Source organism: Megalops cyprinoides, chromosome 10, assembly GCF_013368585.1.
Source record: "Megalops cyprinoides isolate fMegCyp1 chromosome 10, fMegCyp1.pri, whole genome shotgun sequence".
NCBI lineage: Eukaryota > Metazoa > Chordata > Actinopteri > Elopiformes > Megalopidae > Megalops > Megalops cyprinoides.
Window position 1 is genome coordinate 31,578,446 of NC_050592.1, and position 21,721 is coordinate 31,600,166.

At 49.3% G+C, this 21,721-nt stretch overlaps 1 protein-coding gene across 3 annotated transcripts in view; it reads left to right on the top strand.

Annotated features, from left to right (window-relative positions):
• LOC118784006 (vacuolar protein sorting-associated protein 13B-like) overlaps positions 1 to 21,721 on the top strand; it is a 281,109-nt gene that overhangs the window by 16,525 nt on the left and 242,863 nt on the right. For all 3 annotated transcript variants that reach the window (XM_036537972.1, XM_036537973.1, XM_036537971.1), the window contains exons 3-6: positions 10,128 to 10,248; positions 18,063 to 18,230; positions 18,634 to 18,815; positions 19,259 to 19,433. In XM_036537972.1, coding sequence (XP_036393865.1) covers positions 10,128 to 10,248; positions 18,063 to 18,230; positions 18,634 to 18,815; positions 19,259 to 19,433 — 646 coding nt within the window. The remainder of the gene's footprint in view (positions 1 to 10,127; positions 10,249 to 18,062; positions 18,231 to 18,633; positions 18,816 to 19,258; positions 19,434 to 21,721) is intronic.

The window sequence follows — 21,721 nt, forward strand, 5'->3', positions numbered from 1 at the left end:
TAATCACCATGGCATCCTTACAGCAAGGTTTCGGGGGAGGGCTGTATGTTACCTTGTCCTTCTCTTGCTTGGTCTTTGCTCTGCACAGGTATTGATTAATGATTCCAAGCTCTTTATCAGTGGGTCAGTGTCTTCAGTGTGTATGTATTTTGGAACCTCTCAAATCAATAGTGAAACAAGTGTACTTGATGCAACTGTGCCTTGTGTGCAGCTAAGCAGCCAAAATGGCCCTGCCACCACCGGTGTTGCTGTTCTTTTAGGCCATTTTCTTACACTACTTGCTGTGTTTTATTTTGTTTTATATGGCTAATGCATCACAAGGTTGACAGGTTGCGCCAAAAGGGACACCATTTCTCTTCCACGGCGTTGCCCGTGCTGGTCCATGTGGTAGGAGGTCGGAGCATTGCGCCCGTTGGCTAATGCTAAAAAGAAGAGGTGGAGTGAGTGATTCCTGGTTTCGCTTCCAGGCCCGCCCCTGTCATTCATTGAAAATCACGTCGCACCTCAGCAACACGTTTCAATACAGCCGCGCATGGAATTCATCCTCATGAACAAATTATTGAAGGAGAAGAGACGAGGGAAAGCGCAAGCCGCCAGACCCCGCCGTCACCTCTCCATCCGCAGCGAGGAATGTTTTTAAAGCTGTAATATTAGAAATTAATGAATGGGATCCATTAAAAAGCTGTGTTTTTTGGACGAGATTTGTGATTTTTTCCTCCGTTAATGTTAGTGTAAGCTCACTGTGTGAGTGTGTGCGTAGGTGTATAGGTGTGTGTGTGTGTGTGTGTGTGTGTGTGTGTCTGTGAGTGTATACACGTACTTGTGCATGTGTGCACGTTGTACACGTTGCAGTTATTACCATTGGCGGGTGGGGGTGGTGGGGGTTGGAGGGGTGGTGTGGGGGGGGTGCCAGTGTAACTGGAATGCTTCACATGCACAGCCTGGGCCTGCGGTTAGCTGACGGAGACATCTAAAGAACCAGAGTCCCTCAGATCTAAATCAGGAAGGCCGTCTCTTTGTCATTCTCTCCTCTCTCTCTCTCTCAGACACTTTCTCCCTCGCCCTCTCCCACCCCCGCGTCTCACTTTCTCCTTTTCTTTCAGTCTCTCACTCTCCCAAATCTGTGGTAACAGCAACACTTGTTGTTTTTATCAGAACAGGAATAATGAAAGATAATGTAGTAATGTTAGATAATGTAATAATGTACGGTAATTTTGACATCAGCAGGTCTCTCTTTTTCTTTTCTTTCCTCTCTCTCTCACTGTCTCTCCTTCTTCCTTTCTTCCCTCTTTATGCCTCCTACTCTGTTGGTGATGTCAAGTGAAAGTGATCATCATCTTATTGGTCTCTGTGTAGACACTGGCATTGAGATTCCTGTAGGCAATAAGTAGATGTGTCACAAACGCACCACAAAAGAGGCGATACAGTGTCTTAACCTCTCAGTAAAAATCGAAAGGGTGTTGTTATGTGATTTTAATAATTGTGCCCTGTTTGTGCAGCTTTGATCTTGACTGCAGGTTTGGCAGCCAATTCTGTAATGTTATTACAAGGTTTATTATATACATTCCTGGTACAATAAGTGCTCCATTATTGATTAAAACATGCAAAGTGAGTTTGGCTAGTTTAGCAAACTGTGGCAGGGCAAATATGCGTGCATAGATAGACATTGAACTTAGCAATGCAATTATAAAAGGAGGTTACATTTGTTCCAGGATAGAATAAAAATTGACCTGATTTTCTAAAATTGGGATGTGGACCACATTTACTTAATTTAGTGCAGCCACCATTGATTCTGTACTTTAAAATAAACATTTATTCTCGTTGTCACACTTAATCTCTGTACTAACATAAATGATCCTGTCTTTTTCAAAGTCATATTCAGTATTGCAATAATAACTGTTACAAGGGGGGAAAAGTTAGCCATTTACACTTCAATAAGGAAGTGTCATTGCATAAGCTAGATGTTCGCATTGACAAAGATGACATGAATGAGTGGTTGAATGCCTGGGCTTACACAGAGAGCTGTAATTACAGTCACTCTGCAGGTACTGTATGGTGAGGGATTGAGTGAGCTTGGCTCATAAGCCCCACATTGTTTTCTATATTACAACATGTGCTGCTGTAAATGGAAGAAATTTGCTTTTGGAGATTACCAGGGAGTAAGGCCGCCTGTGTCCCCTAAGGGGAGACATGCATTTTGATGTCGCTCACATACAGATGAGCTTTCGGGGTTATGTCACCCGTTATGCATTCCGTGTTTCTCTCTTCTGTTGTTTTTTTTCCTTGGCCCTGGAAAGCGGGAAGAACTCCAGCTATGTGCGCCGTGCATCCTGAGTGCAGATTGGGGAGGTATAAATAGAGCTCTGTCGCAGCGGCCCTTGCGGCCTGCCCCGTGTGTGTTGCTACAGGGTGTCGTGTTTTTTGGCCTCTTTGCGCTTTTCCTGGCAAGGCCCCACCCAACATCAGAGCTGCGTCCAAAGCGTTGCGTGCTGGGGACTCGGCTAATACTGGCAAATCTATTCCTTTTGTGTTCAGGACCGGATTTTGTATCAGCTGTCAGGTGTGAGTGTGTGAGTGTTTCAGTGTTTGAGTGTGTGTGTTTGTGTGTGAATACGTGAGTGTGTGTGTGAGGGAGAGACTGTGTGGGAGGCCAAGGACCGAGAGGCAGACGGAGTGAAGCACGTGGTGAGGAGCAGAAACTCCTCCCACTGGCTTCATAGCCTCGATTGGGGGAGAATAAAACAAAAGATGCCAAAAAAGGAGACTTAATTCTCTAAGAGGCGGATGGAATTTTAATGCCTGAGTACCCCTAATATTAGGTTTACTCCAAGTCAGATTTATTGAGTATTATACACGGTTCCACTAGCATGGCAGCTACTGTACAATAAGTACAAGCTGCATTTTTAGCTGGTGGTGATAGTGGTTTACATGCAGGAGAAAAAAATCATTTTTGGCTAACATGTAAATCGTTTGGCAAGCGACCTTTCATCTTCAGTCCTCAATCTTGTTGTGCGATACTCAGCGACTGCGTGATTTTCATGGTACAGAGAGCGCTCTCTGTCTGGCTATCTTGCCCACCATTCAGAAAACCGCAGCTTCGGAATGAAAAGAAAAAAACATGTTCTCAGGTGACTGCCCTGCCTCGGCGTCCCCATTCCCACCAACAGGAACAGAGCCCACATCTCTGTGGTATTTATCAACACATGGCCTGTGGTCGTTCCGTGTCGACACATCTGCGCAGCAAATGTGTCCAATTACGCCTCTACAGGTTAGTCAGTCAGAAAGGGACCATTGTTGCCTTTCAAAGGCATTCTTAAAATGGAGGAAAATTAGGAGCAGTTCGCAGGCTACCAGATCCTTCAGTACACAACCTGGTCCTTTGTTTGTTTTTATTGTTATTCTGGGCCTGAGCGAGGCCGGTATTATACACACTAGGTTTGACTTGGGTAGCGTTGAGGCGTTCTTGGCCGCCCCTCTGATAATGACATCACCGCGATCGCCGCGATTCCTGTTGGTTTCAGTGTGAAATACTTTCGTAATTATGCGGCCTTTGGCAAGTTGGCTCAGAGCTTTTTTTTCCCATCCTTTTATAATGAACATGTTTTATTTCTGGGCTTCTGAAACAGGCACATGTTTGGAAAATTAAGGGAGCGCTTTCATTGTAACGTTCTGCAGAGCTAAAATGTGCTTCGTAACACTTTTGGTATCGTGGGGACCTTGTAAACAGTTCTACTTTTAGAATGATAGCAGAAAAAAATCTGGAATTCGGTCTCCTTTGTAGTGGGCGAGTTCATTTTTTAGGTATGCGGTTTGCTAAGCAGCAAATTACCGAAAGACATTCAGTGGGGTATAAAGAAATAAATAGGAGCAAAGCTCTCCGAGTACTTGGGCAGATTTTATAAGCCAGTGTTTGAAGTGAGGGGCATGTTGTTTATCGCGACCCTAAACACAAACATGTACAGTATGTGCTGCTTATTTACTTGCTCTGCGGTGTGCGGTTTCATAGAAGTAATGAGGCTCGGAAAATGTTTTCATGGAAGTATTATAATTACAAGTCGCATGGTATTTTGTGATGAAGAAATTCGACTGATTTATTCCTGCCAGTGTTTTGTTGTGCCCATTGCAGATGGCTCGCAGATGTGCCTGTGACAGGCTCTCTACCTGTTGATGGCGGAGGCGCGGCTGCGGTGACGTGGCGCTGGATTTATTCTTTTGACAGCGGCTAGCTGCTGTTGCCACTGTATTCCCGCCTCCCCATCGCTATAGAAACTAAAAGAGCCCTGGAGAAGAAGCAGTGTCTAGGCCATCATAACTGCTTGGCTCTGGAGCCTTGAACCAGTACGTGGCTAATTGATGGATGCAGCGAAGCCCGTATGGTCATGTGACTGAGGTAATGGAGTGTGCAGATTACATTACACGTTTGTCATTTAGCAGACACTCTTATCCACAGCAGCTTAAATAGGTTACAATTTTATCCACTTATACAGCTTGATATTTACTGAGTCAGGAATCGAACCAGCAACCAGCGGGGAATTGAACCAGCAACCTTTTGGTTACGAGCCATGCTCCTTATCACTATGCTATCTGCTGCCCAAAAGGGTTATTGTGTCACTATAAATCCAAACGCAGATGCTTCACTTTATCTTACATCAGCATTGTGTGTGTACTTGGAGTTCCTCCAGTTGCTGTGGCCTTTTCTGTCAAAGATGATTACACCAACCAAAACCCCACTTTTCCTGATTTGCATGTAATTAAAGCGATGCTGAAAAGGATATTGGCCAGGCATTACTGTTAAAACTGAACACCTGTCCATGCCTGGTCTTAAGCAGGTGGGGAGTGTTATTTACTAAGACGGAAAAAATTATTATCTTCACACCTAAGTATGACACCTGTGTTGCTGATTGTAGATTTTTCCATTTCACTGATCATTTGAAGTGACACCCCATGAAAACAACTGTGAATGAAGTTGACAGTGATCACATTGCTGTGTATTCTGAAGGTGATGTCTAACATCGGCAGACATTAAATTCATTAACGGTCTGATGGTTAATCCAGAAATGCAGGTTGCTTTATTAAACACTTCATAAAACCACAAAACTTTCATCAACCCTTTACATTACATTACATGCATTTAGCAGATGCTCTCATCCAGAGCGACTTCCATCACAATAGAACATTTAGTTATTAAAAGTTTACTATTCGTACATTCTTATAAGCACCTAGTACAAGTGACATCATAGGCTGTGAAGCACACAATGCATCTAAGATTTAAGGCAATCTCAGTGAGTGGCTGTGAATAAAAGATTATGACTGCCCTTAAGGTGCCTGTTGATAGTGGAATCATAGTTAATAAAACCATACTAGTGCATTATAAAATTTGGCATGAGAGTGTCTTTTAGAAGAGAGTCTTTCAAAAAGTTTTTAATTCTTTCTTTGAATTGACACTGACATAAACTCCAGAGGCTATGGTGTCTCAGTTCTCTTGCTGTTTCTCCTTGCATGATCTGAAGAGCTTTCAGCACAGAACACAAGGACTCGGGGGGCTGATGTGGCTTCCATTATAAGCAATGTTTCAGATGCGCTTTTCTCTGTGTGAATATTCCAGTGGAGACAAATGGCGGGAAAAGAAAAGAACGCTCTGTAACATTTACCGCGGGACACCCAGCTCTATTCAAGGAAACACTGTTTCATTAATATAACATGTCTCACTGCGCTTAGCTTTTAATTTCTCAAACTCCCGCAATTGGGAAAACCATGTTTTTATTTAATTAGCTGTTCTCAGTAGGATAATTAATCGGACCGTCACACTGGCCGATTGTCTGTGATGTGCATCCGCGACGGTTTCCGCGAGTAACTGTGGCGATGCTCTCGGGGCTGGAGCCGCCGGCGGGGAGAGGCGAGGCGGCCCTTTGTTTCCCCGTCAGCGAGAGCCGCGTCTTTAATCACGTGCTAACGACTTTCTGCATTTGTTACAGTTTCATTAAAAAACCATTAGCGGCTAATTTTCGGCGCGGATGATCGATGCGCTGGAAGAGAGCGGGAGGCAATTTGAGTCAGTTCTGATGTGCCTCCGCATTCCGCGGGAGTCGTAAAAAAGCGGGCGCTTTAAATTTCAGGAACTGGCGCTCTTCCAGCGCTGACCGTATCCTGCCATTCTTTTCTTTCATCCCCGGTTTTAACCGGGCCAGCTGGAATCCCCACCCAGGGGGATTGGTGTCATCTCGGGGAAAAAAAAAGAGAAAAGGAGGAGCAGAGAGAAAGCAATCAGCTCCTTGATTATTGTGTACACTTTAAAGGGGGAAAGCGATGAAATGGGGGAGATGAGTGAAAACCAGCCCTGAAGCAGGGGCCAGGCTTTCCTCTCTGTCAGAGTTTGGGGCACTGAAACATCCAGTGCTGCTGGGGGTGGAGTGGACCAGCTGCCCAGGGCTGGTGGAAGTGCATTGCCAAACCTGTCTGATAGCCTGAAGCCAGAAGCCGTTAGGCCTGCTTATTGTATACTTTTCCATGTAGCCTGGTACCTGGCCTCCATTTCTGGGGAGGTCCTCTCCCTCCTTCTCTCTCTCAGTCCCTCTGTCCTTCTCTCCCTCTCTTCCCCTTTCTTCTGTCATTCATCCCTCTCTCCCCTTTCTGTCTCTCCCTTTTTTTCATTCTCCCTCACTGCCGCCTTCTTTCCCTGCCTCCCTTTCTCCCTCCATCCTCCCTCTCTCAGCCTCCTGCCTGCTTTTCTCCTTTTCTCCTCATCCCCCTCTCCCTCCCTTTCTCTCTCCCTGTCCCTCTGCTTCTCACCTTCCCTCTTTCCCTGTCTCCCTCTCTCTCCCTCCCTCCCTCACTTCATCCAGGCCTCTCACACTTGATTATCTGAGGCCTGCTTGTACCCACAGCACAGTGCCTGCAGGGGAAAGGGCCACTTGCACCTTGTCAGAGGCTGCTTGATTGGTCAGGCCCTCCCTGGGGATGACTCTCGCCAAGCTCTGACGAGCAGGACAAGGGCCTCAGCGTGTCGGGCCGGAGGGGAGCCCGTTTGCGTCAGGGAGATAAGGGGGGATCGGGTTCCCCCTCATTTATTTTCTCACCCCCAGCCTGCTCCCTCCCGGGCTCGGCCGTCTCTCAAGGGCCTGTCCCTTTGAAGCGGGTGTGGGTTCACCAAGAGGGAAAAGAAAGAACAACATCTAACAAAAACGCTGTCCCAGCTAGGGTGCTTCGGCTGTGGCGATTAAGCCGAGCGGTGTGAATATGGCGTGTTTTTGAAGCGCTCCTCACGCCCCTCCCGGCAGGTCCCTCCTGGTTGTTTGCGAAACTGGAAGGAGGCGCTTGAGGCGCACGCCAGCATAATCAGCAATGAGCTGGCAGCGCGAGGGCAGTTTAATCTGAGTCCTGAATGATGTGTCGTATTTGCTTTCGTGAACGGTATCCAGGGCGAACAACAAACCCAAATGCGCCACAGCTTTGTTTGCTTTGAGGCAAATCGCCGTTGAAACAATAGCCTTGAACACTGTTGGAAAGCGCCAGATCTCGGAGGCCAGTTTACTTCATGTTTCGAGTTGTTCGCTCGGTCCTCTCGCCTGACACGGTTTGGGCAAGAGCTCTTCCTCCGCTCTGGAGAGGAATGTGAAGGCCCTGTCTTTGTTTTCAGTTTCAGACTCTGAGAGGGAGTGCAGGAGCCGGTGGAGCTGTTAGTGGAGGTTAGAGCCCTGGGTAGGGTCTTGTTTGGATGTTGTGGCAGCACTGTGTGGGTCTGTGTGCTTCCCGCTGTGGAATGGAGGTGTAGTGGAGTCGCACAGCAGGGCTCTAACAGCACCACCACAGGCTTCTCTGGAAGTGTGTGTGTGTCTGTGTGTGTGTGCGTGCACGTGTGTGCTTTTTGTGTGTGTGTGTGTGTGTGGGGTCACTCTGTGGCTTCCTGTGCCCTAACCCTTCATGGGTACCCACTTCCCCTCAGAGTAGGGGGTCCTCTGTGCTGTCACTCAGAGGCCCTGCGCGAGTGGCTGCTCGTGGGAGAGGAAGAGGGGGCGGAGCCATGGCGGGGGTTCAGGAATGAGGGCTTCTCTCTGCGCCGTCATCTTTGTGCAACAGCTGAGCTGACATGCCTCCAGGCAGCACCCCCATGCCCCCGTATCCTCCACCCCCCGTCCTCCCCTGCCCCGCAATGCCACGGCCGAGATCATCTTACTCGGCAGCAGCTGAGGAGGGCTTTATTTGTCTGAGGGCTTCCCCCAAAAATGCATTTTTCACCCTGCGAAAGGTTGCGGCCCGCGCCCTTCTTACAGAGACACGGACTGCTGAAGCAAATGTCCTGAAAACGAATTTAGCCAGAGACGAATGCGCATCTGCAAGATTCAAGGCTTAAGATTCACTGGATTCACTGGTGTTTATATGCAACAACACAGAATAACCCCAAAGTGTTTCTGTTCCCCCCGACTGACTCCTTTTTACCTCAAACAGTTAAAATCTCTCCTCTCCCCCCCTGTAAACAGAACAGATGCCGCTGTTTGAAGCGGTGGAAAGTTGCAAACGAAGTGTGAGCAATCAGTAGTGATCTTTTTTTTTTTTTTTACTATTGGCAATTTCCATAATTTGGAGCTGATGAGTTCTTTATTATTCCTCGCCCGTTGTTTACCAGTTCCCAGTGCCGTGCAATGGAAAAACTGGTCGCGGGATGTTCGCCGGGGAGGGCCTAGCTGCGTTCAGTGTAAATATTTTTTCCTGCGCCTCGCTTGGCGTTTTTGGCCTGGCCCTGTTTACTTTACCAAGGCGGGCAAATTGCGCCTTCACGACCAGCCACCTCTGAATTATGCAAAGTATGTTTAAAAAACGTAATCTTCATTACCGAGAGCAAAGCTCATTACTCTCGCGTCAAATGGGGGCGGCCAGATGTGATTCATTTTGACACCTTGGCTGTTTACATTACTCAGGATAACTGTGACTTTTGAGACCTCGCGATTTTTATCCACCGCTAAATGCTAACCAGATGTGATCCAGCTCAGTTTTGACTGTCTGCACATGCCTTGTTTGACTGTGAAAAGGTTACACCACTTTATAAACTCTAATCAATGCCATACTGGAGGTGTACACTGCCATGCACTCAGGAGCCTTCTATGGGGATTTTTCCATTCCTTTTTGTGTGTGTGTGTGTGTGTGTGTGTGTGTGTGCGCGCATGTGTGTGTGAGCACGCGCTCTGGATTACTGTTTTTGACTTTTATTGGGGGCTAATTTCCTTGTTGGGTGTCAGGCACTGAAGGAGGGGAAAGAGGGAATTGAACACTTTCTGCTTCATTCTGGTTCATCGAAAAGAAAATAGTCTGCTGACGGATATGTGTTATATACTGCATTTACACACACATGCACACACACTCAGACACACTTGCACACATATAGTTAGACAATAGTGGCGTGATATTTTAAATGGTCAATGAAAGTGGATCATTCTGGTGTCAGTCCAGGAGTTGCAAGGGAGGACAGACATCATTCTAGAATTTAGAGTGATATATTATATGGTATGCTGTATAACTCTTCTATCATTTTGCCATCTTTAGCTTTTATCTGTAGTTGGACATCCTTATTTAGACTTATGTCTAGGTTTTCCCTCTCCTTAAATGGCATGGGTATGCACTCCTGAATGATTCCAATAGTGGTTTTATTCAGTGCTACTTTTGTGGTTTTTAACCCCAGGACCCGAGCCCAGCCCTGCAGGTCACACATCCGGTGCCCAAACCACTCTTCAATGTCCTCCCCCCACCCCAATCTTAATTGTTTTTGTTAGTCCTTATCTCTTAGCGGCCGGGTACTTTCCTGCGTGCACAAGCGGAGCTAAACCAATAAATAACTCAGATTCGGCCTCCATTTGTTTATCGGGGGGCTCCCCACAGAAGTGATGTTCCTCCGCTCCATTGCTCTCCCTCCGGCAGGCTCGCATTCCTCTCCAATTCCCCGGCACTTCAGAGCTGATGACGGTGCCTGGGTTCCTCGGAGAGGGGCCTCGTAGCTTTTCATCCTGGGACGGGAGTTTATTTGCATTGCCGTGGAGGTGGTTGTAAAGTGTGTGTATGTGTGTGTGTGCGGGGGGAGGTTTCGTGTCTCTCTGTCCCCTCCCCTCCCTCACAGTTTGTTGGCGTTTGTCTTGCAGGACGACCATGAGAGCTGTGGGTCCAGCTCCACCAGCCGCAGCGCCTCGGAGAGCGCCAAATCCCTTGCCAAGCCCCGCCGGGTCCAGCAGGCGGCCCCTAGCGACCCCGACCTGCCCCCAGGTGAGTAGCGGCCCGGGAACGGGGGGGGGGGGGGGGGGGGGGTGACTTCTCCGCCTCCCTGCTTCTTGTGACCAGGCCGCGCCAAGGCCGGGAGAGAGGGAGGGAGAAAGAAAGGGAGGGAGGGTGGCCGGGTTATTAATCAGCGGCAGGCAGCTGTTATCAGCAAGGCCACTTGACCCTCATGCCTCCATGGGCAAGGCTGCCAGACCGGCCTGCCTCTTTACACTGCCTCACAATGGGCTGCTTGTTTCACCCAGGCTGGAAACCTCCCGCCACTCTCTGCTCATTTTTCATGATTTTTTCCTCCCCATTATTTCAGGATGAGTGGCGTGCCCCTTGCATTTATTTATTGGTGAAGCGCATGTGTCAGTGCAGCACAGAGTGACTGCTTTGGCTGCAGATGCAGAACTAATGTGTGTAATGAAGTAGAGTTGATGCTGCTAAATGAATTAGCATAACACATTACCATATAACACCCTTATCCTGTTCTCAGTTTTGAGGTACTTCTGTCCTTAAATCATATATAACTTACCAAGGGGAGTGTGAAGCTCATCATTTGGAATGTTCAGGTAGGTGTCAATCAATGAATTGGGTAGGTCAGTCAAGATAAGACTTCATCAGAGTACTACAGTGCATTTTCATTAAAATAAAATGCACAGTTACAGTTAGTTTTGTTTCTTTTTTCCTTTCTAGTTAGATTGTAGATATCCTTCAAAAACAGATCAAGGACAAACCAGCACACAGCAACCTATTACGCAGTAAAACTGTGGATTTGAGAACTCTCTGACATGGCTATGCATTGACCATACAATGGAAATGACATCCCAGAGAATGACTCATAGCAAACGTACTGCACTGTGCTACTGCATGGAGTGCTCAGTGTACAAAACTGTTGTGTTATTATTGAAGTGAATTGATGAAGATATGAGTGCAGCGATGGACGAAAGCTGGATCAACAAAAACCTTTAATAAACTGAGTGACATCGCAAATCATTTTCCAGAATTTTAGGCGGAAACAAATTGATCATTCATCTGTAAAGACAAGGACGTGTTGTGTGTACCTTCCCCAAGGGCAGAAAGGGGATTAAAAGTGTACAGGTGTGTGTGTGAGTGTATGTTTACATTAGCTCTGCTTCAGGGACACCTGAACATGGCCGTGCTCTGCTGGCATTACCTTGAGGTGCTCCTGCTCCCTGCCAGCTGACTCTGGTATGTTCTGCGACTTGGCCAGAAGTAGCCCAACGGGAATAGGCGTGTATAGGGCCACCTTTTTTTTTTATTTGAACGAGTGATCGGTATGTTTTCACGCGCACCACACCTTCCATAAACACACAGGGCAGCGCAGAAGGGTCTGTGCATTATGGGTTACTGCGTTTACTGCAAGAAGCGTGACGAAATGGTGTAATGCAGTCAGAGGCCTGAGCGCTAGGCATGATGCAGTTAAATGCTCTGTATTGATGCTGGTAGCTAGCCAGTTGCCTTACATTAAACCCTTGGGTTCCACAAGTAAACTAGTTCCAAGCTAATGTTTTATTGTGAAGCTGCACTTGAATGTCAATTACGTGTCATTTCAGTTCATGAACTAGAATGCTGATTTTTCAAAATTCAAATGCAAAATTTAACAATAAAAAGATGCGAATGCCAAAAATTTAGCTAGAGCACAATTGTTTCATCTCCTGTGGTTTCCATAATTATTGTGATTTGTATTGTAGCCACCCGCAGCACAGAGAAATGTAAAAATGTGCGCTGTCAGGGCCGAATGGCCAATGACCTTGCTGGGTGGGATCCAGTTTACCTGAGGAAATTGATTGCATCCGCTCTGTTTTGAGCAGAGCCGGCACGGTGTCGTCCAAGTACACTTGAACAGAGCCAACGAGAACACAGTATGGGAAACAGCACAAAAATGTGTCTCCCACATAGATTCGGAACATCACGTGATAGGGCAGGTTGTGTCCTGGAATTCTGCAAGCTCTGTTCCAAAACCCCAGAGGGGATGCAGGCCAGAGGTGATGGGATGCTGTCAATGTTTGCTCTTAACCTGGACTCAAAATGAAATGCAAGCGGTGCTTTTGCTCTTCAAAAATGCAGCTCAGCGGTCACCGGCCGTCACTGAAATGAATTGTGTTTTTTCCTAATTGAAAAAGTAACGCTTTGCATCCGTTTGTTAGTCAGAGTTAATGACAAACATTGATTGAATGCAGGCCTATGTCTTTGGGAACATTTTGTTCAGAAAACACAGGCAGACCTGCAGCCAATCCAGCGAAGCCTTTTAGTAGACATAAACTAAAGATTTAAGGAGCTCATGTCATGCTGACGCTGAGCCATCAGTATATGGACATGAAAAACGTTGCTGGGGAAGGTTGGCCTTTATAGTTTACGGTGCCCCACACACTGTGCGTGTAGCCAACACATCTCTATTGCTGAACTCAAGGCTAATTCCATTAGTTAGTCTCTGATAGTTAAAGCACAGTCCTTGGAAAGCTAACCCCCCCACCCTCTATTCTTTCGACGGCGGAAATACAAACAAACAACAAAGCAGTAAAACAAAGAAAGAAAAAAGAGGATCTCTCTGGGGAGGGGGATAATATGGCCCTTTTTTGTTCTGACTGCTATGGACTTTAAATTTCAGAAGTGTGTTTGCTAGCACCACTTTTTTGCATTTCTAACACAGGGACCACTGAACTGAATGTGAAGAAGCGAGCAAGCAAACAAATAAAAACAAATAAATCCAGTGCTTGCATGCATTCAATGCATCACGAGCATTGCAGTTACATTGGATCAAAGGCCTAGATCTGATGCGTTTTCCCAGAACAACAGAGTGGAAAAATGGAACATAAATTAAGAAAATGCGCTCTTTGTTTTCTATTGCTTTCGCTCACTTTAAAGCAACAGAAAATGAGTTCACTGAATCGTAAATATCTCTGTGTGGCGAGGGAGTCAGCCGTTGAGGTGGAGTGGATTGAGTCTGGCCCTCCTGCTCTGTGCCCCATGGGACATGGGGAGAGCTCTGAAGCAGAGTGTGTCAGGGTGCCGCATGGCCGGGTGTCCCCGCGCCCACTCTTGGGGGGCGGCTCCGTTTCCGCCCGTCCCTGCTATGGCCGGGTGTCCCTGAGCCCTCTCTTGGGGGGCGGCTCTGTTTCCGCCCGTCCCTGCTATGGCCGGGTGTCCCCGCGCCCTCTCTTGGGGGGCGGCTCCGTTTCCGCTCGTCCCTGCTATGGCCGGGTGTCCCCGCGCCCTCTCTTGGGGGGCGGCTCCGTTTCCGCTCGTCCCTGCTATGGCCGGGTGTCCCCGCGTCCTCTCTTGGGGGGCGGCTCCGTTTCCGCTCGTCCCTGTTATGGCCGGGTGTCCCCGCGCCCTCTCTTGGGGGGCGGCTCCGTTTCCGCTCGTCCCTGTTATGGCCGGGTGTCCCCGCGCCCTCTCTTGGGGGGCGGCTCCGTTTCCGCTCGTCCCTGTTATGGCCGGGTGTCCCCGCGCCCACTCTTGGGGGGTGGCTCCGTTTCCGCCCGTCCCTGCTATGGCCGGGTGTCCCCGCGCCCTCTCTTGGGGGGCGGCTCCGTTTCCGCCCGTCCCTGTTATGGCCGGGTGTCCCCGCGCCCTCTCTTGGGGGGCGGCTCCGTTTCCGCCCGTCCCTACTTCACACGAGAGCGCCTGCAGCCGCATCGGAGCGCATTAGCTCTCCTCCCCTTCAAAACGGCCGAAACAAAACACGGCAAATTCTGAAGGAGCCCGCCATCAATTATACAGCAATTTTGCTGTAAGTTCTCGCATGCTGGTTGCATTTAGGCCCCCTTCCTGTGGCAGAAAAAAATAAAAGTTAATTCATATGATATGGGCTGCTTGTTAAACAAAGCCCGCTCCGCTGAGCAGTTCCACCTTAGGCGATCCTGAAAGTCATTAAATTGCCAGTTGCTTGTGGTGACAGTCTGCCACTGCAGTTTGCTAGCAATTGCGTTTTTTTTGAACATATGCACCATTGTCAGATACCTATAGAAAATTAAATACATGCCCTGTGCTCCTGCCAGAGGCCTGGAGGAATCTTCTCTGTGTCCTCACTGGGAGACACGTTTGCTCCCAGAATGCCTTGCGTCCTTGCATTTCCTGCCAGCCTTCGTACTCTGTTTCACTTTGACTTTCCATCAGCTATTTACTAAACTTCCATTGGCTGGTATTTTCAGTCAGTTTTCTGTGATTTGGCCAGTTTGAGTCACTTGAGAAAAAGCAAAAAAACTACCTAACCCCGTCTTTGCTCCAACCAGGTACTCATCTCCTGGTTGGTCCAATCCTGCTGCCCTTCCTGTTCTTGAGGTTGTTAGTTGTTAGATGTGAGCCTTTGTTCATTGTGGCTCTTCAGGACCGGGGTTGAGCAGCCCCAATTCAGGAAGCCCTCACCCCAGGCACTCTTTATCAAGATTAACGGCCGCTGTCTGGACTGTGTTGCAGCCTCCCACCATAGTGTGGTAGAACACATCACTGCATAGCGCCGCTGCCTGGATTAGGGCTCTGCACGTGTGATCGGGGTTAGCAGTGAGGCACCAGCAATGCTCTGAAGTCCTTATCCTGTGTTGCTATCCTGTGTTGATCCCAGGGTGCTGGGAGCGTGTCTTTACCGAATGTGTAGCGCTGCTGGCGGTGTGGGCTAACCTGACCGTAACCGGCTAGCTTTGTTTTCCACTCACAGCCTCAGGGCATACAGCTATGGGCCACACCGCGCGGGCCGAAGTCAGCTCTCGCAGAGAAATGAAATGGGGAACACATTGTAAACCTCTAATCTGCAATTAAACTCCTAAAAAAAGAGTAGCGCTTTGTATCAACAGTGGAGTTGGCCCGCTTTGCAGGTTTAGTGTGTGAAATAACTCAAGTTTGGCCATCTGGAAAGCCTCTATAATGTATCACTTAATAACAGCTCTTGGAAGACAAATAAAAAAAATTCTTCAGAGATGTAAATGGGTTTTTAAAATTCTGTGAATTATATAGCTCGCTTGAAAGAGGCAGTTATACATCAGTAGCCATACGTTATAATGAAAGGGGGCTATTTTGGTAATAACTCTAATTGTACATTTGAAATAAAAGCCAAGAACAAACACACAGTATATACATTGTTTGATGGCCTCCCTGGCTTGTCAGTCTTTTCCTCGCAGGCTAATAATTGGCACTGCTAATAGCTGCTAATACTTTCCGTATACAGGAAAAGGCCAACATGGACAGTATAGCATTTCTTTCCTGTATTGCACTGAAGAGAGTACTTGGCCCGTACTGGGATCACATAAAGGAGTTGGTTTTTCCAGTCATTTTATGGGTGAACAGTTTTAAGTGGGTTCCTTCCCTGTGGGCCGTGGCACAGGTGCTGGCTGTGTCAATTGTTTACAGAAGTTCAGAGCGGCGCGATGGCCGAGGGAAGGGGTGGGGGGTGGCTTAGAGGCGCGCACGCCGCGCCACACAGCGCCGGCACGCCGATAAATTGGATCCAGAGGCGGGCCGGCGGGGGGCGAAGTGGCGCTTTTACGGCCCTGGCCTGCAGGTGTGACAGGCAGCGGTCTCTCAGGTGACCCCAGCACAGCGCCGAAACTGGCACAGGGCAGAAGGAGGGGAGGGGGCAGTTCTTTCTCGTAGGTCTCAACGTCGCTGAGGTAAATATTCAAATCTCACACTTCTTTATATTTGTTTTTCCCTATGATTTTTGCATATATCTTATTAACACTGAAAATATCATACTGTTGAATTCACAACACTTTCCTAGCACTGTTCCCATGAATACTACTACCACTGCTGCTACTCCTGTTCCTGATACCCCACCCCCTACTCCTGCTCTTACCAGCACGTTAGACATACTCCAGCTTGCAATGCTGTTACTCACACTCACTCACTCAGCGGTCTCTGGCTAAGTGCGTGGATTTCCTGCTCTACCTTACCCAGCCGCGTGACTCCCGGCCCTTGGCTCCGTTATTTTTCCTGAGGTCACCTTTCACGATCCAGTTTAGCTGAATCATGTCAGGGGAAGTGCTTCAATTCATCACGGGGGCAGAGAGCACTGTCAGAACAGTCAAACAGCTAAATTACTCCCGGTACACATGCCGCTCTCCGTCCCTGCTAACGATGCCGCGCGAGGCTGCCTTGATTATAATTTCTGTCATGCTCTCGGTGAGGCATGTAGATGCAGGAAGGCAAACATTTAGCTTGGAAAATAAGGAAAAAGCATTAAAGTTTTATATGTTTAACTCTGAGTGACTGCGTTTAACAGTACATGGGAGGAATGAATAATGCCATTGGTCCCGTGGTTAAGAGGATTTATTGCTGTATATTTTCATATTTTATGGTTGAAAGTCCCCTGTCTGTAATATTTTAAGTTCTTTCTTACTTTGTTGAGTAATGACCTTTCCATGTATGTTTTTCCTCGCGAGCTTCTGTTTCTCTGCGTTGGTGCTCCGTTAGTACAGACTGCTAACGCTGCAGGATCGCTCCCCTCAGCCCTGTGGAAACTCAATCCACACGCACACACACTCGCACACAACTGCACGCATGCACGCACACTCACGCATATGCATACACTCGCACGCACGCATGCACAGGCCTACACACACACACACACACAGGCATACGCATGCACACCCGCTCACATGCACACGCACACACACACACAGGCATACGCATATATGCATGCACGCCCGCTTGCACACACGCGCGCGCACGCACACACACACACACACACACACACACACACACACACACACACACACACACAGGCATACGCATGCACACCCGCTCACATGCACACGCACACACACACACAGGCATACGCATATATGCATGCACACCCGCTTGCACACACGCGCGCGCACACACACACACACACACACACACACACACACACACACACACGCACACACATTCGCGTATGTGCAATTAACAATGGCTGTGTTTCCACGCTGGCACAGGCTCCTCTGTGCCACATCTCATTAGTTTGTGCCAGGTGGATTAGTGAGATGAATACCTGAGCATAGGATAGCTAATGAAGTAATATATATTTTACATGTACTTGAATGTGAGGGTGCAGCATGCTCATGGTGAAATACATTTTTACCTATTTTTACTTGACTTTATAATATATCCACAATTTCTGTCTGAAGTAAGGCAGTCTATTTAACGAGCCCAAAGCCATCATGCCAGTAGAAAATGCCACAGGTAGTATGAGTTCAGTGTGCCTTTTCAGGCCTGTTTACGATGCTGCACAGCGGGCCCAGTCTGGCTGGGAAGCCTCTGCTGTTGAAGCGGGGCCTGCGTAACGTAAATAAAGGGATAGAGCGATTAGCGTGTTAGAGGCAGGGGAGGAGCGGCCGCCGCGGTGGCTCCGCTCCCACAGCCATTCCTGAGGCCGCGCCCGGAGGCCACAGCGCGGCTGAGGCCGGCCCGCACATACCTCGGCTCAAACCGGACCCCACATCTGAGGGAAGAGGAGAGCCCTTCCGAGGTCCATAAATCCGCCCAAGATTTGCGGCGCTGGGCCGGGGGCCGGCACAAGGAGCAGAGATGTTTTCTTACGGATATTTAGCTCGTTTCACAGTTCATGTCCGCGGGATGCGGCGCGGCGAAGAACAACATGTCAGGGCCAAGGCTTCTTTACGAGCCCGCGTGGACCGGAGGGGTCAGCGGCCCCCGGGGTAGGCTTTCGGGGAATGTGGCCTCTGGAAAGAGGACTCTGTCCGTCTGGCCAGCTCGTCGACACGCGGACACACGGTTACTCCACGCTGTGCCCCCACGCCTCATGCCTCAGTCTCACCCCCCTTACCCCTCTCTGTGCTCCCTGTGTGCCTCCCTAGGGTACGTGCAGAGCCTGATCCGCCGCGTGGTCAACAATGTCAACATTGTGGTCAACAACCTGATCCTCAAGTACGTGGAGGACGACATTGTGCTGTCCGTCAACATCACCTCGGCCGAGTGCTACACGGTGGACGAGTTCTGGGACCGTGCCTTCATGGACATAGCAGGTGAGCTGCCCGCACCTGCGTCCGGCCCCCATGCATGGGCCCTGAAACCGGCCAATCACAGCTCAGCCCACAGTACAGGTGCTCCCTGGGAGCTGCAAGGGTAAGTGGTTTTCATTCATAACCCAGTCAAACAAAATCTGCCAGATGCTAATTAGCCATTTGATCGAGAGGCTTGTTACCTGTTGGTCCAGAGTCTGCAAGTACCTTGTACAACGCCCCCCCCCCCCCCCCCCCCCAGAAAAAAATCGTGGCAGTGTTTAAAACTAGCAGCTCTGCAGTATGTCATCCTCTCTGGCTCCCTGTGCTTGAAGCGGAGTCAGGGATAATTGGGCTTTACCGCGGGAGCCCGGGCCGCCTCCCTCCTCCTTCCCATGGTAACGCGCTGCCCTCGCCTCTCTCCCAGCTCCCGATCTGGTCCTGAGGAAGGTCATCAACTTCTCCGACTGCACCGTCTGCCTGGACAAGCGCAACGCCAGCGGGAAGATCGAGTTCTACCAGGACCCGCTGCTCTACAAGTGCTCCTTCCGCACGCGTCTGCACTTCACCTACGACAACATCAACTCCAAGATCCCGGCCGTCATCAAGGTGAGGGCCCAGGCATCGCCTCTCGGCCGGCGGGGCAGCGTCCCGGACCCGGGCGTGGCGTTGCTAGGCACACGACTGTTTAGCAGGGAGGCAATAAAGACAGGATTGGGGCACAGCAGCGTTAATAATTTAATTTCTTCCTCCGCTGTTTTAATATTTTGCACATGTTCCTTGCCAAGGGTTTTTGGTCTCCACCAACCGCTGTTTATGATCTGACCCTCATTCGATGGCTCAGCTTCCTCGAAATGACCCTGTTTGCTTCAGTTTGGTTTGGCTTCTGAACGCAGTTGCTTTGAGATGCTGTACTGATGGGTTAGTATGTTAGTACACAGCCTTAGTTTACAGCCTTAATGGGATGCAGTAGGTATTGAGTGTACACATGAATGATCTTTCTCAGTTGCTACTGTGTAGTAAGGGGGTGGTTGTCATGTGTCTCCATGCAGATCCAGACGATGGTGGAGAGCCTGAAGCTGTCCCTCACTGACCAGCAGCTGCCCATGTTCATCCGCATCATGGAGCTGGGCGTGGCCTTGTACTACGGCGAGATTGGCGGCCACAAGGAGGGCGAGGGCGAGGACCCCGGTGGCCATGCCAGGGAGACTGCGGCCAACATCACCAGTGAGTGGGCCGTGGACCGTGCGGATATGGCCACTGTGGATGGGTTTGTGTTTTGTCACGGTTTCAGGGAGGGATTATTTTATTTGTTAAGTGCGGTTTGTGCACTGTTTCGCAATTGGCTTTTCGGAGGGGTTTGGCCTCTCCCTCTCTCTCACCATGCTCAGCGCCACCCACCCACGCTATCCCACAGACTCCGGCCAGGGCAGTTTTTAGGTAAGGACTACCAGAACACATTCTTTATCTCAATTATCACAGTCTAATCCTACCAGAACTCATTGGACGTGAATACAACATGCCTTTTGGAAGGGCCCCCCAAATTCAGCGAAAGTTTTGGGTTTCATTTCACTGTTGGGTTTATTGCTGCTGTTCTCGTTGAATCTTGATTGGTCAGCACAGGTTTGCAAACTGAGAACTTTTTGCCAGGTGAGGGTGCCAGGCTCTCCATGTTTCCTCCACCAACAGAGTGAGGATGCGGAACCTAATACAGGTGTCACCAATGTCCTGCGCGGTCCCTTCTGTCTGCGATGCCCGTGGGGGCGGGACAAAACAACAAAACATCAAAACATCATATCAACCCCCCAAAAAAACAAGCGCCAGCCCTTCTCCTGTGAAAGGACAACTGAAAGCCAGTGTCGGCCCTGTGCGCTGGATAAGATTTACCTCCCTGCCTAAGAGGGAAATTACGAGCCCGTACTACTGAAACCCAAACAGTCCTCCCTCGCTCCCCGCCCCCAGCCCTCTCCCCCGCAGACCCTGGCGAGAGCAGACTGAGCCGCCGCGGCTGTGCGGTGAAAGGGCCCCCGCAGTGCGGGGTTAAATTTATGGAGGGGGGGGGGGAATGTGGGCAGCGTGAGCGGGGCTCCGGAGGGCTCTGGGGCTCCGGAGGGCTCTGGGGCTGCAGTGCGCCTTGGCACCGGCTGCACTCCCCGTCCTGCCGCCAGATGCGCACATTCGGTGTCATGCTACTGCTATGCGGGGACTCGGAGAGTGAATTAGTATCCTATCACAAAAATATACAAGAGGGGACTAGCTCTTGGAAGTGGAGCGGTCAAGATCCTGTTACACCAGCAGGAGAGATAGAGAGGGGGAGGGCGAGAGAGAGGGGGCGGGGAGAAGTATGATTCACTCGCAGGGGATCACTGTACATCTTTCCTGGAGATTTAAGCAACTGATTTACACCACATGTCAGGCCCAATGAATGAACAAAACCACTTTGTGTGTTCAGACGTATAGGGCAACCCTGCGTATTGCTGTTTGTAGCACGTTGTCTTTGACATTTGGCTGCTGTGGAGTATAGCTGTCCAAGCGTGTTGAAGGCGCACATAGCTTTTACCTGGTTTTTGGGCTTATTTTAGAATGGCAGCTGGGTGAAGCGCGGGATTTCTCATTTGCTAGTATGCGGTTCTCCTCCCGTGGCTGCATGTGTCTCTCCCCTTCAGTCAGTGGCCCAGTAACTGACACGGCTGTAACAGAATCGCACAGGCTTACGAGTGAGCGGTGAGTTATGGATGTAGCCTGTATTCACTCGGGGCATGCCATATTAATAGGCCGTGACTTTTAATTGCACGCTGTTCTACTGACAGGCCTCTTCAAATGGAATATTAATTTTCCATGTGCAAGATGTTTGCGTTTTCAATTGAACGAGCTGGAAGCAGTCTGGAGGTCTTGTGCATGTGCGTGTGAGCGGGTTTGTGTGTGTGTGTGTTTGTATGTGGGAGAGAGAGGGGTGTGTGTGCCGTGTGCGTGTGCGTATGTGTGTGTATGCTTGTCTGAGACTATGTGCGCACATGCTTGTAAATGCCTCTTCATCTCTAAACAAATGTTTTCTTTCCCAAACACATGGAGCGCACACCACACCAGGCACACGTGCACCGCGTATTAAACCATTTGGTTGGTCTATAACCGGACTGCAGTGAAATCTGGGCGACCGATGCTCCCCAGGGAAACTGGGGCGGTCACAGAAAAAAAGCTCCCGAGGTTCTTGGAGGAAAGAGGAGAATTAAGAGCAGAAGCGGAGCTCGTTTGAGAGGGTGTCGGAGGTGCACCAGACTGACAGCATCTCTGTGTTTGCTTTGAAAGGGAGACTTGTGACGATAGGCCTCCTTCGGCCCTCGGGGGCCTATCAGATTAAAGCGATGGTCACACATCGCCCCTAAAGGCCAGGGTTTACCTGCGTCCAAAAACCCACGCGGGCCCGACGCAGTGGAGTTGCAGAGAACCTGGATTTAATAATCCTTTATTTATTTAATATTCACACGGAAATGAACGGACGCGGGTGTTTTTTCTGT